Source organism: Benincasa hispida, chromosome 9 (genome assembly GCF_027475165.1).
Source record: "Benincasa hispida cultivar pf3 chromosome 9, pf3_genome.v1.1, whole genome shotgun sequence".
Lineage (NCBI taxonomy): Eukaryota > Viridiplantae > Streptophyta > Magnoliopsida > Cucurbitales > Cucurbitaceae > Benincasa > Benincasa hispida.
The window spans coordinates 68,642,390-68,665,630 of NC_143486.1; the positions used below are offsets into that span (position 1 = coordinate 68,642,390).

General features: G+C 32.0%; 1 protein-coding gene across 2 annotated transcripts; it reads right to left on the reverse strand.

Moving 5' to 3' along the window:
• Positions 1–105: 105 nt before the first annotated feature.
• LOC120087288 (EamA-like transporter family) lies at positions 106–5,669 on the reverse strand. 2 transcript variants are annotated; one of them, XM_039044235.2, is made up of 8 exons: positions 5,139–5,669; positions 3,985–4,371; positions 3,075–3,292; positions 2,596–2,663; positions 2,412–2,513; positions 1,760–1,877; positions 1,537–1,672; positions 106–476 (listed from the first exon to the last, which is right to left on the reverse strand). In XM_039044235.2, the coding sequence occupies exons 1-8, from the start codon at positions 5,217–5,219 to the stop codon at positions 414–416; spliced, it is 1,173 nt and encodes a 390-aa protein (XP_038900163.1). In that variant the 5' UTR covers positions 5,220–5,669; the 3' UTR covers positions 106–413. The 2 variants fall into 2 exon arrangements, with proteins under 2 accessions (XP_038900163.1, XP_090173104.1); XM_090316978.1 differs by having other exon boundaries at positions 5,014–5,357.
• Between the last annotated feature and the right edge of the window lie 17,572 nt (positions 5,670–23,241).

Sequence of the window (23,241 nt, forward strand, 5' to 3'; positions counted from 1 at the left end):
AAAATAGAAAAAAGATTACATATGAAACTTGAAATTAGAAACAATAATGTTAGCTAACCTAAATAAAACTCAAACAAATTTAGGCATGTCTTTGACATAAAAATATAGACAATTAATTACTTAAATTTTCATTTAAACAAAAGAAGCATTCTTATTACATAAGGGCTCAATATCCAAATAAAACCCAAACGAACCAGACTTTCAGTTTAATTTACACAACCACTGGTAAAACACAAGTAGAATCCAATCATCTATGGTTTATGCAAATGGAATTTTCTTTACTCAAAATTGCAGATTTTACAGGTTTTCATCAGAATTTACATTGCAATTCAATTGATGGAGAGAAAATATCCTCATGAAAGAATTTTACTTTGCCTTGTTAAGAATGCCAAAATGAAGACTATCATCAAATGCTACAACCCCAGCTTCTTTGAGAACCAGTCTGAAAGATTGGCAATTACAAATCCTGCAAACACCTGCAAACCAAAAGTATACAATTACCCATCTCCACGAGATGTTGATTCTAGATATCGATACAAAAAAGACTAAATCCCTACTATTCGAAGATTTGATTGTAACAATTATTTTAGTTCACGTGATTTGTGTATTTTTCCAAATTCCAAACTCCAATTAACAAAGTAACAATATTGTGACTTGATTGCAAAGGTTTCCTTTGAGTTTGTTGTGTTAGAACAGATGTCACGAAGGGTTGCTGTGTCATGGAGAAACCACTGTCCTAAAAACAATTACGGTGTGATCTCGATGCTAATCACTTATGCCAGTTGCTCCCAAGGTTAATGCAACCTCCAAATTCAGATGTGCACTCGTCGGAAAATAGACTAGAACAAGTGAGAAGATTGTTCAAAACAGAAGAAGAATTTTTGGGGAAATAGAAGATGGAAATCGAGTTTGTTGTGTGGTCAAAATCCGAACGGACTGTTAACGGACAGAAACCAACTGACATAACCAATGGACAGAAACCCAAAATAATAATAAACAGCCAAAAAAATAATAATAAACAGATTTAATAATAATTTTATTATAAAAAATTAAAAAGATAAAGTAATAAAAATTTAGTTCTTTTTCGCACAAGCATGATTATCTGAACCCGCCCGTGATAAATAGATTTAATAATAATTTTATTAAAAAAAAGTTAAAAAGTTAAGTGATAAAAATTTAGTTCTTTTTCGTGCAAGCCCGGTTACCCGAACCCACCCGTCCGACCGGACGGTGGCGGCAGCACGCGTGTGATGAAAGGGTTATACTTCCACCATCAACACACTTTGGATTCTCAACTAAAATATCTTGGTATTTATACCCTCTAGGCAATTCTAAATCTATCCACATGGGACAAAACTTCCCACTCTTCTTAACTTTTCCTATGGGCCTAAGCCCCAAAATCATTTCCAACATGTTGCGGTGGTTTTTCCCTGTATACTATCAGTAATAAAGATATCATGACATCACTCAAATACAGCCATTCTATAGAACTCGAAGCAGTTCAACATTTACAGCTGCTAGTCTATTGGTAGTTACCTGAGTAGAGCCAAGCATGTAAACCGCTGAGTAGTGACGGCCATGGATAAACATGTCAGCCAACATTGCAAGCGGGATGGTGAGCGACATGCCCAACGTTGCCACTAGTGGCGTAGTCCACACAACACAGAGTGCCCTGGGTACAAAAGAAAAGGTTCAGTGTAAGGAGGAATTGTTACAAGTGAATAGAGCACTTTGGTAGGCTTAACTCAATTTGGCATACCAGAAGTAATCGGAAAGTACGCTTCCAATAAATCCGTTAGCGAGAACTACCTCTTCCGTCCTAAGAGAGTGAGGAATCGAAAACTTTGGTTCTATTCCCAAGGCTGTCAATGGCCAAACTGAAACAAAATTGAAAAAAGAAAAAAGAAATGAACGAAGGAGAGCCTCAATTGAACACAATGTCTCAAATCAGATTGCTTTAATGTTTCAAAGATGCAATGCTTGACCCAATAGGGTAATATATGTTTTTCATTAATTTTTAAAGACGTATCTTTCACACAGAGACCACCTGTTTATATAAGAACTTTTCTGCCGAGATAACAGTCAAAGACAGGATTAACTAATTAAAGACTAGACAAAATTAACCGGCCTGCCAACTACCAGCAGAAAACAAACTTAGTATCACCCAACATAGGATGCACAAGGCCACCAACCGTGCATCTAGGCAAAACGTATCATATAAAATACAAAACGTCTCTACAAAGACTAAATCTCAATCTCATGAGCCATTATTTAAAGAATGCTAAAGGAATCTTTCCAAATCCAATTCTTCCATCTTATGTAGCATTGTGAAAGAAGTTAGCAATGAGAACATGATATAAACTTATCCATTCTGTTTACTGGATTGCAAGAATATCAATGACCTTGCTTACCTAGCCACCAAAGTGTAACAAGTGTGAACAGACCAATGTATCCAAACAATTTTTGCACATCAACCCTCTCTCCTTCTTCACCAGCGAACTTTTTGAGAAGCACTACAGGAGAAATGAAAAAACTAGTCAAATCAATAGTTATACACCGATCTGAAAAATAGCAAGAAGTATACACATGTATTACCAGTAAATAGCCCATATGACACAGCTGAGAGTAAACCAAAAAGATCCCCAATGAGGGAGTGTTCATTACTGCACCAAAAAATTGGCTATCAGGGATGACAAAAATTCCTTACATAGCAGGCTAACACATTCATTACAAATGAGATATCCAGAGTAATCGAATACAGGCAGTAGCTTGACCCCACTACCAAGTTTCTTTAAGCAAAAAAAATTATTATAGGTAAGATTTGTGTGTTTAACAATGGTAATGAGAATGGATTAATTTCTTTGGTAAAAGCATACAAAATTTTTAATGCTCCTGTTTTACCAATGATTTCTCATGCAACATAAAAAATATAAAGGTTACTATATATAATTTGCCACCCCAGCTTGACTAACAAAATGTAGATATTATATCAATAGCATAGCTATATATTTTCCAGTGAAGAGCAATTTTGAGTGATGAGACAAAATTACATGAAAGAAAGATTGGATACATACTCAGAAGCAGTTAGTTGAGACTCATCAGAAGCCCAAGTTTTACCAAGAGTTGTCATCACAACACCAGCCATACTAACAAAGACAGCAACGACTTTAACCATATTTAATGAATCTTGGCCAAGGGCAGCACCAATGAACAGAGTAAAAAGTCCAGAAGTAGAGGATAAAACTGTTGTACTGGCAACACTTGTCCGTGCAAGTGCAGCATTTGATAGATACTGCAAAAGTAGAGAGTGTTAGGAACTGCCAGGGAGGGTTCCTAGAGATCTATGAACTACAAATGTGTGATGACAGAGATTTATACATAAATTTGAGATTTCCCAATTAAGATTCCAACTACATAATCCAACTTTCCTCAAACCATACAACTAGTCAGTACAATCTTCATATTTTGAACCATGCTAGCTAAGAGAACAAAGCAACTCCATATGAAATCATTTACTCAAAACCCAAATATGATACCAAAGTGAGCATATCTCGGTCCCATTCAAACTTCACAAAATGCTATATGAATTAAGCACCAACAAACTTGATTATCTTTGTCGGAGACCAAGATCTTGACCTCATATTTCTAGAATGGGATTGATAACATTTCATTTGTGGGGAGAAAAGTTTAACTAGCAAATTTGACACCCAACAATTAGGAGTTCTCACAAAAATTAAAAAGATATGCCAATGTTCATGAAAAAACACTTGAAATCCTACCATGCACATGATTGAGATTTTTTTTAAAAAAAAATCAAATATGCTTGAGAAGTTTTTTAATCGACTAAAACGCTTCAAACACCTTCATTCACATAAATTTTTCTTTTTTAAAAAAGATCAATAGTATGTTTAGGGTCCCAACCATTCAATTGGACAAAAGTTCAGTGAACCAAATAAAAAGAATTAAAGATGTGTGTTAACTTGCCTCGGTTACAAACCAGATGGGCGCAATGTAAAATCCATATGCAGCAATTTCCTTGTTAGTAAGCTCTTTCTCTTGTTTCAATATATATGGATCATCTTTGTTCCTAGAAACGAGGGGGCTTTCTTCAGTATGAGTTGAAATATCAGCATCACTGTCTTTTCTAGTGAAATTCCCCTGAAGTTCCACATCCAAGTTTGTCTCCGCTCCATTGTGTTTTAGAGCACAAGTCTCACTGAAGCTTTCTGCATTTTTACCACTTTTAGAAGAGTGGCGTTTTACCAAATTACAAAACCAATCCTTAAGGAATGCTATTGGGAGGTAAACTACCATGAGAGAAGCTCCGAGATATGTTATAGCAAAAGGCTGCTTATAAGCAGTAAATATGTCCTGCAATGAAAGAGAAGCAAAAAATAAGAAAACAAACAAAAAGTAAAGCCTTGATCCTAGCCAGCAAACATGCAGATTAGTGCATAATAACAAAAGTTGAACAAATTTTAGAAACATTGAACGACTCCATGTCTTCTAAACAAATGTCACTATGGAAATACTAGTGAATTATCAGTAGGGTACAAAAACACTGATGAACTATTTAAAACAACCATATAAGATTGCTCCTTAAAAAACAATAAGTCCACCGACAATAAGTTATCAGCTTAGATTGGATGGCCTAGCAGAGAATATCAAGACCTGTGTAGTGTCTTAATTCCTGGCTCTCTAAAACAGGTCAACAAATCTCTGAAAACACGTCCAAGACTCTTAGCTACACGAAACTAGTTTCACTGACTAAGATAATTCTTACCTAGCAACCAAAATCCCAAGACTCCCAGCTCAAATTCAATAAAAAATTCTAAAGTCAGAATAGAGTGAAGGAAAAACCCAAACCCAGAAACAAACCATTCTGCAAACAAAGCTCTAAATACTTCAAGAAACACAGAATTCCAAAAGAAAATGCAGAACTCCAAGCTAAGAAACCAAATAGCACCTACATTTCAGCAAGCATATACAAATACACAAATAAAACCTACTCACCATTACAAAATCCCCACTACCCAACAAGCTCCTAAAAGAGGAAGTTCACAAAGAATACAGCTGCAAACAACTCAAGATCTTAAACCTTTAAGTCGAGTACAAAAACAAAAAGAACGAATACAAACCTGGGTCACTTCGGCTGAGGTTACCCATATAATAACAACAGTCACTATGAGGAACAAACCAGCCTTATACCTCCAACCCATCACGAAAAACACAAAACCCAGATAGAAAAATCACAGAATTCGAAAAGGGATCGACGTTCTTCTTGCAGATCTCGGAGGTTGCTTCAAATTCAGTGATGGGCAATGGGAAAACGTAAAAAAAAAAAAAAAAAAAAAAAACAACAACAACAACAAAAAGGGATCTAGGAGAGGGGAAAGTGAATGGGTTGGTGAGATAGAACAATGGGGACCTGAAGATTGGTGTTGGTTCAGGCAGTAATAGGTAGATTGTTAAAGAAGAGAAACGCAGAAAGATGAATTTAAGTTATCGGTGGTTACTTCCCGTCTATCCCTCTCTTCTCTTTGCTCGCTCCTTCGCCGTCCTTCCAACCCGTCCCGTTCTTTAATTGCAATTTCGTCAGCACCAAAAAACCGATGATCATTGAATTCCGCGTTTCTCGCTCTTCGTCCTTTTTTCTTTATTTGGTATTTAAATATAAATCTAAAGCATATATTTCTCTTATAAATAAAAAAAATATAAAAAATATTTAGACATTGTAAAAAAGTATTAAAAGTATTTGTATTTTATTGTTTTATATATATTAAATTATAAATATTTTTAAATATTTTTTATATTTAAAAGACCTCTTATTATTATCTCAGTTTAATTTTTCTGTGTAATAAATATTGGTTGTGTGTAATAGCTTTCAATTTAACGTCAACCTCTTTAGTTTTACACGTTTTTAATATTTTTTTTCTATACCCAAAGTTTATGAATCTAATAAATATAATTTTGATGTTAAATTAAGAAAAAATATAAATTTACAAACTATATATATATATATATATTTACAGTTCAACAAGTAGGAGTAGAGATATTTGAATCTCAATACACGTGTTTTGACTAATTGATTTTACCAATTAAATTAGTAATTCAACGTGTTTTTCTTTAAGAATTTTTTGAAACTTTTTTTTTAAGTTTAAACAATAAGTGAGGACAGAAATCCAAGCCTTAAATTTTTGTTTGAGAATTTTTGTTAAATAATTTTTGTTATTAACTAGTTAAACTAATAATAACACCACTTTATAATGTATTAATTAAATTTTTTCTTTAGAGGAAGTGTATTAACTAGTTAAACTATATTCAAATTTTCGAATAATAAATTTATTCTGTAAACTTTAGTTGTATGGTTTTTTAATATTGTTATATATATATATATATATATATATATGTATTTCAATCCTTTTTTTTTTTACGCTGACTTTGAAAAATAAAAGAAGTTTTTAATTTTTGAAATTTAATTGAAAAATCTTTTTAAGAAAATTAACTGACATATTAAATAAATGAAAGAAAAATAAATATTATTGTTATGCGTATAAAATTATAAGTGAAGTCGCTATCAAATGGATATCAATAGTTTTCAGTTTATTAAGAAAATGATAATTGTGATCACAATTGACAAAAGGAAGAAAAAAAGAGACATTTTTTCACCACTTAACCTTTTTAAAAAATTTGGTAGACCTTGTCTGTCAACTTGTTGAAATCGAGTATTCTGAAGTCGATTCGAAAAATAAAGACTCTCATTGTCATCTCATAACTTTGTTCAACTAAAAAAATACGTTTAAAATAAAAAATTTAAATTGACGTAATTTGTATAAGACGTATACTATTGACCACGAAGTTAAAATTTAAAAATTTTCACCTTTAAACTATTGTAAATAAAATATATATATATATATATGTATGTATATATCATTTTTATATTCCTACACTTTAAGAGTTATGTCAATATAAATTGATTTTTTTTTATAATATGTAAAGTGGAAGTCAGTTCAATTATGCTCATACCAGCATAAATAATCAAGAAAAGTACTTTTAAATATTTATGTGGCCTCCTTTACATTATTTTCTTTTAGTCCTTTTATCTCAATACCATGAGGATTGGCAAACCAAAAAATATATTTTAGGGGCTAACTAGTAATATAATATGGAAATCCCATCCATTTTTAATTACAGAGCACCAAACATACATTACCCTCACCTAAGAATTGACTGTGTGATAGACTCGTAAAAGAATAAGTGATAATCCAAGGGTCAATGAATTTTCAAATTCGATTTTAATATTAATATACTCACCTAATTTTGCATTCTTTAGAAATATTTAAATTAAAATTATCAATTACAATAATTTACAAGTGGACCAGAACATTCCAACTAATTTTGTACTATATAACTGAATTTATGATTTAACCATAATATTCTAATTAAATAAATCTTAGAAAGTTAGGATAGTTTGCAAATAATGTAGCATGATTAAGTTAACAACTCTATTATAACTCATCTAAAAATATATACACACACATATTAGGCTTTTTTTTTTTTAATTCAACAATATAGAATAATATGATCTGAAGATATGATCTCTTGGATAAAAATACATACTTTAACTAAATAATGCTTGTATCGGTCATTAATTCAAGTCCACGAATAACTATCACATAATAAAAATAATTAGGTTAAGATGTAGAATATTGACTGGACCATTAAGTGCTAACGTGGATAGTAATCATACTTGATGACGTCTTAATTGTATTTGATTACTTGAAAAGTCAATTACAAAATTAACTTTAAGAAAAGTTAAGAAGATGTAAAATAGGTTAAGCATTTAAAAGATCTTTTTTTGCTCATCTTCCTCCAAAGGCTTTTCTTTAGGGAGTGTTTGGCTCACCAACTTCATAAGGTGGTGTTAAACAACGTAGGCCATGTTTACCAATCTATAATTAAAAAATGATGTAATTGTAATGGAATTTCATTGATGGGTCGATCATAATGGGTCTCAATCGCAAACATAATTGGATTGCTTTTGATCACCTTTACTTAGGCTTTTTGCAAATGTTATTTGATTACGACTGAGGTTGTTTACTTTGCATTGTTTGGTATCATTGTCTTCTTACACTATCGTTTAGGAACAATCGATGACGGGATTTGTAACGATAACAGTAATGGTGACATATTCATAATTATCTTACTATAACAGTAATAGTATATGTAACAATAATAGTATTTGGGAGCGAAAATTGGAAAATCGTTTAAAAGTATCTGAAAAAACAAGGGGGTCTCACGTAATTTTCAAATGTAATTGAATTAATCATCCTCAACTACGCAATTAGATTGCATTTGTTGAATATGAATTTGGCTGTGGGCTCCATATATCATTACGTTTACAAAACACATGTAAACAACAACAAACATAATTAAATGGAACACGCTTTTTAGATCACCGTTAATAGATTATGTTTTCAGGGAAATAACCATGACTTAAACTTCAATAGCAAACACTATTGAAGTTTGCACATTTATCGAGGAACTACATCTTCCCTTCTTTCTCTATTGCGCATATTTATCAAGAAACTCCATCTTACAACTCTGCACCCAAATAAAGACTTTCTAACTTAAACATATTAACTCCAGACTTCATAATTCAACTTAGTGCCTCAATCACCCCCTAAAATGTAAGGATATATCGATTGTTGTCACTTCCCAATCATGGGTTGAAGTGTTGGGATGTATGCCCTAAAGCCTCGTAGTTAATAAGTTATTTGAAATAATGGTTGATTACTTTATATATACAATTATCCATTAAGGAAAGATCCAAGATTATTTTATGTAACTTGAATAGTATGTGATAGACATACAGGTAGATCATGTTTAAGTAGGTAGATTATGTTTAAGTAGTGACCTAAATGGTTTGTAGTATATGGATAAAGTTGGATGTCTTATCCTAGTGACACCATGGATTCAACCCATTTTATAAATGTTATAAGAGTTATAAGCGTTATAAACGACTTGATCTAAATCACTCATGTGGAGACATGTCATTGGGGATATCCTGTACAAAGAGTTTATATAAGACCAGACCACAAAATGATTAATCTCTCTTTATAACACTGTTGACTGAAGAGATCAACATTTCATAGGATGAACATAGGTAACTTGACCTCAATCCTGAGTAAGTTATGAACTCTTATCTATGAGGGAAATCCTTTGATCTGTATGGATGAGAATGGCCCAAGTCGGCGACTCAATAAACCTACCATTTTGGAGATTTATCTAAGTAAAGAGTTATGAATAAAGCTACACAAGATGGAATTCGCTCCTTCTCATATTTAGGGTAAGTAGATGAATTAATCCTTTAAGGGCTGATTCCGGGTCTTGAACAATGAGGTCTCACCCTCCCACTAACCCGAAAGGGATTTGGTTTTATAGTTGAACTACAAATAGATTGTTCATTAGAAGGGTTAGTGGTACTTAAGGAGTAAGAGGTAATTATAGGGATAAAATGGTAATTTGACCCAGTTGTAGTTACAAACAATTCGTAAATAGTTGACTTACTGATAATTGGCTATATCTATGGACACATAAATATTCTATAGTGCAAAGAATGCAGTTGTGGATCTTTAGTCTAGTGACCTATTATTAATTAATGTTGATTAACTTAATCAAAGAGTTTAATTAATTAATCTCGAATCATTGGAGCTTCTAATTTGTAGATACATTAGGTCCCCTGCTAGCTCACTAAGGATGAAACAAGGAATATTTAGTTTTGGAAGAATTTTAATTGTTCGAATTATAAAGGAATTTAAGTTAATTGTATATGGTCCAATTAAGTTAGTTGTATATGATACAATTAAATAATGTATATAGATACATTATATTATAAAGTAAATTTTGAATGAGATTCATATTATAACTATAGGTTAAATTTCATACGAATGTGATTCATATTAAAATTATATGTTAAATCTAATATAATTATATTCATATCAAAAACTATAGTATATGGGAGGAACATACATTTGAATATGGTTCAAATGTAACATTAATTAAATATATGATATTTGTTTAATTAATATTAATTAATAAGATTGATTAATATTTATTTTATTTTATTTAAATATAGAAGTGTTTTCAAGAAGAAGAAGAAGAAGAAGAAATTGTTCTCCTTGTTCTCTGAATTTCATTTTGGTGGAAATTGGTATATATAAAACTGAATATATTAGCAAACTAATTACACCTCAATTACTAGAAACAATACACTCAATGTATAATATTCAAACTCAAACGAAAGTCGGATGGTGTAACAAGGCTTAGGTATGAAAATAACCAAAGACTTGAAATAACTTATAAAACTGAATATATTAGCAAACTGATTACACCTCAATTACTAGAAACAATACAATCAATGTATAATATTCAAACTCAAACGAAAGTCAGATGGTGTAGCAAGGCTTAGGTATGAAAATAACCAAAGACTTGAAATAACTTCAAAACCTTTGGAGACTCAAAAAGTAGTCAAGGCACACTTCTAGTAAGTGTTATCCTGAAGACAATTATTTGCTCTACACGGGTTGGAAGTAGACTATAGTGATCGTTTTAACAAGATACAACGACTAACTTCGGCAAAATTGCAACCTCGAACTACTCAGATCTGGAAGAACACTTGGATATTTTCTCTCAATTCAACTCAAGAACAAAAGAAAGAAAGAAAGAAAAGAGAGAACTCTTCAATTTGGAATGAGATGTAACAAATGAAAAATTATGTTGCTATTTATAGGTTAACAACTTGATAACTCTTTAAATTACAAAATAAAGTCAAATAAATACAAAAATTGAAACATTTGTCGAATTTAACTCAATTGAGTTGTTATTTGACAAAAATCAAACAACTCATTCAAATTGAAAATACTACAAATTTAACTTTCATACATATTAAATTTGTACATAAAACATCATTTTAGTTTGAAGTTTCAATTCAATTTGAAAGTTTCTAAACAATGAATTTAATATACACAATTAAATTCATTTTATATTTCAAATCTTCACAAAACTTTCACTTTCTTTCACTATATATTTCCAACAATCTCCCACATGAAGGAAAGTGAGAAAATTCAAACAAAATTGTTGAGAGCAAACAAACAAGTACGCATCAGGAGAGGTGTCTTCTGGATTTGAACCTTCCTCAGTGAATATCCATCAAATTTACTGAAGAAATAGTGAGACTAAGCTCTAGAACTATCCTTCTCATTAGTGAATTGAGACAATAGATATCACAACTCGTTTTGTATTTTTGAGTTCTATACGTTTGTATCCATTTTGGTAATGGAAAAAATCTTGAATTCATGAGAACGTTAGAGAAAATAAGCCATTTGAAAAGTTCTCATAGAAGTGACCCCACTTCTACTCTCATATAGGTAATATTGATTAAGAGCATCCTGTCATTACTCCTCTTGTAAAACAAGATATCAATATAACCTTAATATCAACAGATCACACATTCTAGAATATCATAGAAATGGGAAAAAACTATAAGTTTATTAGTGTGTCAACTATGAATTATCCAACTAGTTTGTCTATTGAACTTAGTGAAGGAAATCGAATCCGACATTTCTATGAGCAGCGGAAAAAAGATCATTCCAAATTACAACCATGTATGAACATTACACATTATAGTCATAAAACAAAACATACAGTTATGCAATTGTTACAGAAATTACAACATGATAACTACAAATGAACAAGGTGAAAGCTACAAACATTTGTAGACTCGTCTCCACGCTCCTTGCTCACGAACACTCGAACACAGCAACCTCAAACGCTCGAACAACACGACCGTAACACTGCACGAACACTTCGCACTCATCCTCTACGATCGTCTCGGTCACGAACTCCCCAACAACACGAACTACCTCCACAAAACCTCGACGGTGTCGAGTTGAGTATGACACCACCAAGAAGGTTACCTTGGTATTCTCGGTGTAAGAATCTAGAGGGTGGGCTATGTGTGGACTTGGAATGAGGCAGATGAAGGAGGAATTAACAATCGTGTACACGATTGGGCAAGTGGGAGAAGACAGAAATCTATCGCATAGGTTGATGCCCAATCGTTTAGTTAAAGCTAAGCGATCGTTTAGCAAAAGCTAAGCGATCGTTTAGCTCACCGTTTAGCTCAGTGTTTGTCGCCTACAAAACACTACACGATCGTTTATTTTGCTCAAGTTGTCGCTTATTAAATATGTATTTACTTGACCAGCTTTCTTGAGATTCTTTTTTCGAGAGAGAAATCTCAAAACATTTTTCCCAAAAACTTACTAAAATTAGGAAAACAATTTTCCTTTTTATCTCACGGTTATCATGAATCACCAATAACCTCCCACTCAATCGGTTATTGGAGAAAAAGAATTAATTATCCAATAATTAATATAATTATAAATATAAATGATAACCAACTTATCATACTATATTTATAACCTATAGTTTTAATATTTCATCTCATGAAACATATAAACCATAGTTCTTTTTCTATTCCATGGTACTTAATGTAAATCTCATTTACATCAATCATCCACTAGATGTATCTCATATATCATACCAATTATATCATATATAATCAAAATACCTCTTGCCAATTTGAACATTTCAAATCAATACCAAGAACTGATCCTCAACTGAATCCATTGAGCTACTAAGGGGACCTTATGGACCTGTAGTTCGAAGCTCCAATGGTACGTGAATAAGTGACTAAACTCTTTAGTCATGGGATCCACCATCCGTTAACTGCCAGGCACTCCACTAAAGACCGACAGCTGAACTCTCTTTACCACAGATATATTATGTGTCCATCTTAACCAATCAGACACAGATAGCTCGTAAGTACAGCTGAGCCAATAACCGTTATGCCCCTGTAGTTACATCTAACTCCTTAAGTACCACTAATCCCTCTAATGAACATAAGTCATAGTCCTACTATGACTGAGTCCTTTCTTCCAAAGAAAAGTTGTGGCCACTATGTTCAACCCCCAGAATCAACCCTTAAGGGAGCAATCTTTCTACTTATCCCTGCTCGGGAAAGGAGAGAATTCCATCTTGTGTATTGAGTTCCCAGCTCCCAGATCAAATAAGTCCTAAAAAAGGTGGGTATGTTGAGTTGGCAACCTAGCCACTCTCACCCATACTAATCAAAAGACCGCCCTCGAAGGCAGGAGTTCCCAAAACATTCAGGATTGAGGTCGTGTCACCTATGGTCATTTAGGTGAGATGTAAGTCTCTAATATCAATGGCGCTATGTACAGAGTCTAGTCATCTCATGGTCTGGTCTTATACAAACTCTTTTTATAAGACCTAGGCTAACTGATCTTAATCCTGAGCTAACTATGAACTCCTGTTTATTCGGAATTATCCTTTGATCTACATAGGTAAGAGTAGTCTAACAACACTGCTCAATAAGCCTCCCATTTTGGGGATAAGACCGGATAGATAGCTGAGAACATAACTTTGCAATATGGAATTCACTCCTACCCGATTTAGGGTTAGCAGATAGGTTGTTCTCTTAAGTGCTGATGCATTATCTTAAACAACGGACCTCACCCTCTCATGAAAGAAAGGGACATGATTTATAAGTTGGACATAAATCAATTGTTCAATGGAGGATTAGTGGGAGCTTAAGGAGCGAGATGTATTTACAGGGGTAAAATAGTAATCTTTTAGCCAACTGTAAATATGAACGACCTATGAAGGATTGACTTACCGATTATGGTTAAAATGGACATAAATATATCTACAATGAGAAGAGTGCAACTATTGAGCTATAGTGAAATGTCTTGGTAGTTAATGAATAATGATTAATTCGGTTCAAAGAGTTTAAGCAATTAATTACAAATCGTTGGAGCTCACGATCTGTAGGTCCGTAAGGTCCCTCTATTAGCTCGTAATTTGGATTAGTAAATTGAGTGATCTAGATAAGATTTGAAATTAGGGTTTAGAATTTGAAATGTATAAATTCAATTAGGGTTTCTATTAATTGTATTCAATACGATTGAAATGATTAATGTTATCAAAAAAAATTTTAAAAAAAATTGGAGAATCAATTAATATTTAAATTATGATTTAAATATTAATTATATGAAATTAAATTCATTATAGTGAAGTCGATATTTTATTAATTTAATATTATTAACAAAATTAATTAAAATGTTTAATTAATTAGTTTTATTTAAAATTAATTAATTGAATTAATTTTTATAACACTAATAAACAAATAAATTAGTTTATTTGTAAATTGGTTTTAGAAATCAATTTTGAAAACAAAAATTTGAAAAAACCAACAAAATGAAAATTTCCAAAAGTTGGAAATCTCCACTATGGTGCAAGCACCTTATTCATCCAATTCCACTCAATCCATGAAGAAGGAGTTGGCCTTCATGTAAGCTTTGAGATTTCATGATGAAAGCTTTATAAATTAGAGTGTTGGGCTGAATGATTAGCCAAACATTCATAATTTCTACAAGAATTATGCAGAATTTGAAACCTTCTCCAAACTCTCTTCAGTCTTCATCAAAGCCAGCTCAATTTAGTGTTTCCACCATACAATCCTTGTAAGAGAACAGTAGAGAAGATCTTCATGGTGGTCTACTTGTAGATTGAAGCATCTTTACATGGAGCTCAGCTGGTTTTTTACGAGGTTTCATCAAATATATTGTGTTCAACAAACCCTTTTTTGTAATAGTTACTTTGAAGCATGTTTTCAACTCAAATTAAGTATAATTAGAGTGCTTATTGATTCAATTTTCTCCACTACATGTTAATTTACTCTATCAAGAAATTACTCCCTTAAGAACTGATTCAGAAGCTTGAACAATATGGCGTTATACCCTCTTTTGGCCAGAAAGGGGTTAGGTTATAGTTGGATTATAACTTATTGTTCATTAGAGTGGTTAATGGTACTTAAGGAGTTAGATGTAACTATAGGGGCAAAAATGGTAATTTTGACTTAGCTATACTTACAAGAAATTTTTGAAGGGTCGATGCCCTGTTGATTGGTTATATCCAATGGACACAGAAATACACAACACACAAGTATAATTGTATAAAATTTTTCGTTATCCACAAAGAGAATCCTCTCTACTCTCCAAAACCCTTTTTCTCCTCTCCCTTTCCCAATAGTCGGATACCACCCATCCTTCTATTGAAATCCTAGAGAATAACGAGGTTACATTTGTGGTAGTGTTCGAGATTGTTTAAGAAATCATTTGTGATCAAGATCGTTGGAGGAGCCGTTCATTGAAACCTAAAGAGGATTGTTTGTGAAGCTTGAGAATCTACAAAGGCAAGAATGATTCTATTTTTTTCCCTAAAACATGTTATATTACATGTTTATATTCTGTTTTAGTATAATGAATTTGTTTATGTAAAAATCGAATTGTAGGATGCAAGGCATACACAACACTTCTGCTATGGGATTCGATCCCTTCACTTATAATCTAAGAATTTGCCCATAAGGAATTTCTTAGTACCAACATCTTTTAGCTTGTACTTCTTGTCTAATGCCTCCAACAATAGTTTTGATGTATTGTAGGCATTGCGATAGACATTATGCAAAGTGTCCTCAAGACCATTAAGTATATAATTATGATACAAGAAGTCTGAATGCATCCATGCTTGCTTTGCAACTTATGTTTTAGAAGATACAACTTTTGGCGAGGTAATTGGGCAATCTTCCTTCAAAATATGAGCAAGATTCAGTGTGGTGAGATAGAAGATCATCTTCTGTTGTCATCTCTTGAAATTGTCTCCCTTGAACTTCTCTGGTATTTTAGCATGAGGTTTGACAATGGGCGATCCAATGATGGTAGAATTAGCGACATTAGTGAAGGAATTTGTAGCCGTCAATTCAAATATAATAATTGTCTTCAAATTGTTGGGAGAAATTGGTATATATAGAACTGATTACACCTCAATAACTAGAAACAATACACTCAATGCATAATATTCAAACTCAAATGAAAGCCAGATGATGTAACAAGGCTTAGATATGTTTAAGTGCTACAAATGATCTGATCCTGATCATTCATGTGGAGACATGTGAGCGGAGGTATCCTATACAAAGAGTTTGTATAAGATCAGACCACGAAATGATTAGTCTTTTTATATAACACCATTGATAATTGAGACTTACATTTCACTAGGATGACTATAGGTGACATGACCTGAATCCTGAGTGAGTTGGGAACTCTTGAATATGAGGGCAGTCCTTTGATTTGTATAGGTGAGAGTGGTCAGATTGCCAACTCAACAAGCCTACCATTTTGAGAATTCGTTTAATTGGGGAGCTGGGAACTCAGCTACACAAGACAAAATTCACTCATTCCCCGAAGCAGGGGTAAGTAGATAAATTGCTCCCTTAAAGGGCTAATTCCGGGTCTTGAACATAGTGGTCACACCCTCTCTTGGGAAGAGAGGACTCAGTCATTGTAGGACTATGACTAATTGTTCATTAGAGAAATCAATGGTACTTAAGGAATTAGATGTAACTACAGGAGCAAAATGGTAAATTGGCCTAACTATATTTACAAGTGATTTGTGAAAGGTCATCGGACTGTTGATTGGTTATATAGACACAAAAATATATCTGTAGTGCGAAGAATGCAGTTGTTGGTCTTTAATGAAGTGATTGACAATTAACGGATGGTGGGTATCATGATTAAAGAGTTTAGTCAGTTATTCATGTACCATTGGAGTTTCAAGCTATAGGTCCATAAGGTTCCCTTAGTAGTTCAATGGGTTCAAGTTGAGAATCATATTTTGGGTTAGTTTGAAGTGTTCAAATTAACATGAGGGAATTTGATTATATATGATATAATTAAATTGATTCAATTATATGTGATATAATTGATATGATGTATTTGATACATTATTTGATTGGAGGAATTAATATAAATATGATTTATATTAACTACCATAAAATAGAAAAAGAATTATGGTTTATATGTTGCATATGATGCAATATTAAAACTATAGATTATAAATATAATATGATAAGTTGGTTATTATATTTGTTTATAGTTTATTAATTATATGATAATTAATAAAAAAAATTTCTCTATAACCAACTTGAGTGGAAGATTATTTGTGGTTTTATGGTAATTGTAAGATAAAAGGAAAAATTGTTTTCCAAAGTAATTGATTTGTATCGTCTCACAAAAGAAAAACTATCGAGTAAAATAGTTTACTAAACAATAGCCTCAGAGACTAAACGATCAAGAATCGAGTTTACTATACAATAGTTACTCGTTGTTACACGATCGAGTATCAAGTCTATGTTGGGTTTTATGTCCCAAAACTCGTGGTTTGTAAACATTAGAACTTATTCTGAGAATTCGATAAAGTTGTTGTTGAATATATTGTTTTTAGAAATCCAATAAACCTAAGTCCCTTGACTATTATATGGAGTACTTAAACTTTTTATGGAGACATACAAGTAGATTAGGTTTAAGTAAATAGTCAAAATGATCTATAGTATATGAATAAGGTTGGGTACCTTATTCTGGTAATACTATTGGATGCGGCCTACTCTGTAGTTGTTACAAAGTGTTGTAAAGTGCTACATACGAAGTGATCCTAATTCGTGCATATTGAGACATGAGGAGTGGGGGTGTCCTATGCAAATGAGTTTTGTGCAAGATCGGACCACAAAATCAGTCACTCTTACTTTATAACATTGTTTACTGTTTAAGACTGACTATTTCAAATCGATGACCTAGGTAACTTAACCTTAATCCTGAGCTAACTATGAACTCCTGTTTGTTCGGGATTATCCTTTGATCTGCAAACGGTGAGAGTAGACCAATTTTCTCTGTTCAATAAGTTTACCATTTTGGGGATAAGACCGGATGAATAGCTGGGAACATAGGGTGCAAGAGGGAATTCACTCCTACCCGATTAGGGTTAGTAGGGAGGTTGTTCCCTTCAAGTGCTGATTCTGGGTCTTGAACAAGAGGCCTCACCCTCTCATTGACCTGAGAGGGATTCGATTTATTGATTGGATCATAAATAAATTGTTCATTAGGGAATCAATGGAACTTAAGGAACAAGAGGTAATTTCGGGGGTAAAACAGAGATTCGACCCAGCCGTTATTACGAGCAATCTGTAAAGGGTTAACTTGCTAATCATGGTTATATCGAGTGGACATAATATATCTACAGTGAGGGGAGTTCAACTATGGGCTTTAGTGAAATCACTCATTAGTTAACGAATGGGGGTTAGATCAGTCTAATGAGTTTAGCCGATTAATCTTGGATCGTTGGAGCCCATGATCTGTAGGTCCGCGAGGTCCCCCTACTAGCTCGTAAATGGGTAAGCTTTAGGGTAGCTTGAGAAATTAATTTGAGACGTTCAAATTAAACGGAACAAGAGAACAAATATTTAAATATGATTTAAATATATGAATATGATTATTGTACAAAAATTAATTTAATATTTGATATTAAATTAATTAATTTATGAAATTAATTTAAGAAAATCAATTTTGAATTAAAATGGTTTTAAATAATTTTTTGTTTTAAAAATAAAATGGAAAAACATTTTGCATGGTTGCACAAAATGGAAAATGGATTTTCTCCATTACCATCATCTTTATGCTCACATAAAAACCATTATCTTCTCTACTTTGATTCTCCAAGCATGAGCTACAAGCCATGCACTCCATCACTTTGTATATTCATCTAAATATATAAAGAAGATTGGAATTGTTGGAGAAGAAGAAGAATACAAAATTTTGAGAGAAAAATTACAGTGAAGAAAAAACTGTCTTCTTCAATTTGTTGTTGTGAGCTTTTCTTGTTTCTTCATATCTTCAAATTGTTCTTGAGTCCCACAACTTTTCCTAAAGCTCCAAGAGCATAGTAGGGAAGGCTTTGAGGTAGTTCACGTTGATATCAAGTGAAGATAGCAGCTGAACAGATGTTTTTCTTGAAGAGTTCATCAAAGGTATGTTCTGAAAACTCATTTTTTATGAAGAGCATGCTTTAGTTTTTGCCAAAATTAGTGAATTAGAATGCTTATGGATCCTTGATACTTTCGTTGCATGTTGTTTAACTCTTACAGTTTATACGATGGACTTCCTTCTTCTGTCTCATACTCGATCGTCTACTCGATCGTTTATCTCTTGCTTCTCTCTATCCAAAGTCATATAGAGCCCACAACTTCTGGATTCTCACACCGAGAATACCAAGGTAACCTCGTGGTGTTGTCGAGTTTTCTTCGAGATTCGAGGATCGAGTTGTACTCGATTGTGATCGAGGTTTTTTCAATTCGTGCTGTTTGTTGTGTTGATCATTGTGTTCGTGTTGTTTGGACGCATTGGTGATCGATTGAAGGAATAGAAAAGAAAGATTCTTCAAAGGTATTATACTCGATCCTTTGTATTTACTTTGACCAAGCATACTGTAATTTAGTCTTTATGCATAATCTCTTTTGTATGACTGTAAATGTATGTGTTCTTCTTAATGAAGTTTGGAACGATCCATTTCCGCTCACTAGTTCTCAAGTTTTAGAGTTCCTTCATTATTATCAAAGCCAGGTTATTCTGATATTCCAAATTCTACTATTGTATTGAATTTCATTTACAATCTTGGTGAGTTTTAAAAAATCTAAATGTATTTGTGGATGAGTTTGTTGGATGTTTACGGGATACTTGCCTTTGTTTAAAGCTTTTACTTACATTTCAAGTGTTAATTTGTAAGGCCCCTACGTTTTTGGGCATAATTAACAAGCAGTCAAGTCTGTATTCAAGTTATTAATGATATGAAAATTGGAAAAAGAAAAAAAAAAGTAATTACAATTGGTAGCAGTTTAAGAATAATAATTGAGTGTAGAACAACATTTTTAAAGAATTGCAATTATAGCAAAATCTATCAATAATAGACTCTATTGCTAATGAACTCTTATGAGTGATCTCTTCTATCATTGATATACTATGAAAGTTAGATTTAAATTTTATTTTATCTACTAATTTTTTTACATTGTGTTATATCTGCTAATATTTTGCATCTAATTGTTATATATATTAAACCGAGTTATCTGTTAAATTATTTTAAAACTACATAAATGCTTGGTATGTAAATATATAAATCTTAAAAAGTAAGTGCAAGATACATAAATTTTGAAACAAAATAATAATAAGAAAAACCATCCCACAATTTTTCTACTAGTAGTATTTTGAAGTTGAAAATAATTGTTCCCACCTCCCCCCGTTTTTTTTTTTTTTTTTTTTTTTTTTTTTTTTTGAAAAAGTGAGTCTATATATTTAAATAATGATTTTTTTATTTCCTAAGTTTTTATTCCAGTTTTTATTTAATCTCAAATGGTTACGCTCCTTCCTTAATTTTAAGTTTTATTTCAGTTTAATTAATTTCAAAATGTTACAAATTTATGCCTCAAAGAGATAAATTTTGTTTCAGGTTTCAAGATTTAATTTTGTTTCAGGTTTCAAGATTTACACCTTTAATTTCGTTTCACGAAATATTATTTTAAATATTTAGTGCTATTGTTTATGAATTAATTTAAAAAAATTATAATTACTATTTTTATCATTATTAAAATTAATTTAAAAATTAATCAATAGACAATATCATGAAAGACTGGAAGTGAATATTTAGTGAAAAATTAATATTATAAAAGTAAATCTTAATTTAGGAATCAAATTAAAACAAAATTCAAATCTGAACAGTAAAGTTATAACATTTTCTAAATTGAAATCATATTCAAAATTTAAATACTAAAATTGTAGAATTTTAAAATGTAAGCATAGAAACTAGAGCTAACACTTGGAAAAAAACAAAAAACGTCTCTCTTTAAACGTAGAAATAAAAAAGTGAGGAGTTGTTCATATTTGTCAAACGCGAGTCCGTTTTGACCTTTGGGCAAATAAAAAAAAAAATCAATATACTAATTAACAAAAGAAAAAGATAATTAATGATAAGCTGCCAAATGAAGAAGTAATAATAAATTCTACACGTGCGCTTGGACAATCACAAAGTTAAACAAATATGTCACATGAAAGAAGTGTTAGATGATATAATTAAATTTATCTTTATCAATTAGTTTAAGCAAGTGAAAATTAATATTAATTGGGGAGGAAACAACGTTGTAGGGGCTTGAACTCAAGATATCATGAAGCTCTAATACCATCTTAAATCATCAATTGACCAAAAAACTTAAACTAGTGGGTGAAGTCGAATTTAATTATATAATCTAACAAGAAGTTATAAATTTTTGAAAGTGCATATTTTAAACGGATTCATATCGGTTTTGTGTGTGTCAAATCAACACTAAAACCAAACCAAAAAGCATTTGAGTGATCAATATCTAAAAAAACCGACAAATCCAAATGAGAAAATTCTCCCATTACACTTGAGAACAACTCCTGTTAATTGTTCATGAAACCAAAACGTCCGACATTTGATTATGTAATCAACCTATGAGTCCAAATTGTCTTACATTTATACGTCCTCACTGACCTCAAGAATCTCCTCCACCAGAAACGTTACCCTAATCAAATTTGTCTCCACAACCTTCACCAATCTTATTGTAGTCAAGCTATTTGACTCTACGATGATGGAACAGAAACCTTTAGACCCAATCCAATCCAAAGCCCCCACCTCGATATCTTCTTGTCTCCATCCAACATCACAGAGACAAAAACTAAGGAGGGGAGAAGCCATTTGATAAGTTCCACACCCATTTAAATGCTCAACTTAGTGCCAAGACCCAGCTACTTCCACCATCAAACACACTGGCCTAGCGAACTCATCAGCAAAGCCTTGAATGGACTCTACTAGCGAAAGGAACAGGACACTTCCTCCACGAAACACTACTTGATCATATAATGTTTGAATCCACTATAGTGTCATAAAAAGCAAAGTAACATCGCCATCGACCTTCCCTCCACGCACCAAATAACATGGTTAAGATTCAAACCTCTTTCTACCAAAATTTTCCTAATATAAACTAAAGGGATCAAATCGTGCAGCGGAAGCAAGTGATTGCTTTGCTTTTAATTTTGTTTTAGAAATTTAGAACATATAACAAAAGAAATTAATATTCATAATGCAACTATAGGTTAAGTGTCAAAATAAATTGCATAGAAGAAGAACTCACCTTTAAATAATAGTTGTTCAAATCTTCCTCCAAGTCTTCAACAATTGATTTCCCATGAACAGTATGAAGACAACACCAAAAGTCTTCTCTGCTATTTTTTTGACAAAGACTGATTTATGGGAATAGGGTTTTGAAAGAGTGGGGGAATATTCCTTTTATGTTAATTATAATGAAATAAAATTCATTTAATTAAAATAAATAAATTAATTGATTGACTTTTAAATTAAATATATCATATTTAATTAAATGTACGTTTAAATCATATTCAAATGCGCATCTCTATCATAATTTATAGTTTTAATTTGTATCTCATTCATATTAAATTTTAACCTATAATTTTAATATAAATCTAATTCATATTAATTATCTAACTCATATTAATTTATTAACCTATAGTTTTAATATGAATCTTATTCATATTAAATCGTTAACCTATAGTCATAATATAAATTTTATTCGTATTAATTTAATATCTGAATCATTTTCAAATATGTTAAGTATCATTTTATGATATAGTTTAAACTTTATATTATAATATATCTATATACATTATATTAATTGTATTATATACAATTAATGCTATTCTTGAAGGACTCGAATTTCTCAGCAGAAGCGTGTGAAAATATGCCCCAATGAAATTCGTTTTAGAAAACTTAAAAAATAGAGAAAATACATAAAACATGTACATGATAAACTTAAATTCTACAACATGATATTAGGGAATGGGAAAAATAACTCTCGATGACCGTCTTCAACAAATTCCTTCTCTTTGTGCAATCTCACAAACAGATACGAACTCAAGACTTCTTCCAATTCCTACGAACAGTCATGAACACTGAGTGAGACACTAATATTTGATTTCTTCGCTATTCTATGGACAAGTATCAAGGATAGTGAGACCCTTCGTTGGAAGGGAGAAAAATTTGTGAGAGAGAAATTAAGGAAGAAGATAAAGTTTTCTTAATATGAGAGTGTAGAAGAATTGGTTGAAGGAGGAGTTACAACTCCCCTCCCAAGGGAGTCATTCTCATTTATTTAATATATATATATATATATATATATAATCAAAT

Coding starts and splice junctions, on each gene's coding strand:
- LOC120087288 (XM_039044235.2), bottom strand. CDS start 5,219: ATGGGTTGGAGGTATAAGGCTGGTTTGTTCCTCATAGTGACTGTTGTT. Junction 2,514..2,595: donor GTCATATGGGCTATTTACTG/GTAATACATGTG, acceptor TTTCTCCTGTAG/TGCTTCTCAAAAAGTTCGCT. Junction 1,878..2,411: donor TGTTACACTTTGGTGGCTAG/GTAAGCAAGGTC, acceptor ATTTTGTTTCAG/TTTGGCCATTGACAGCCTTG.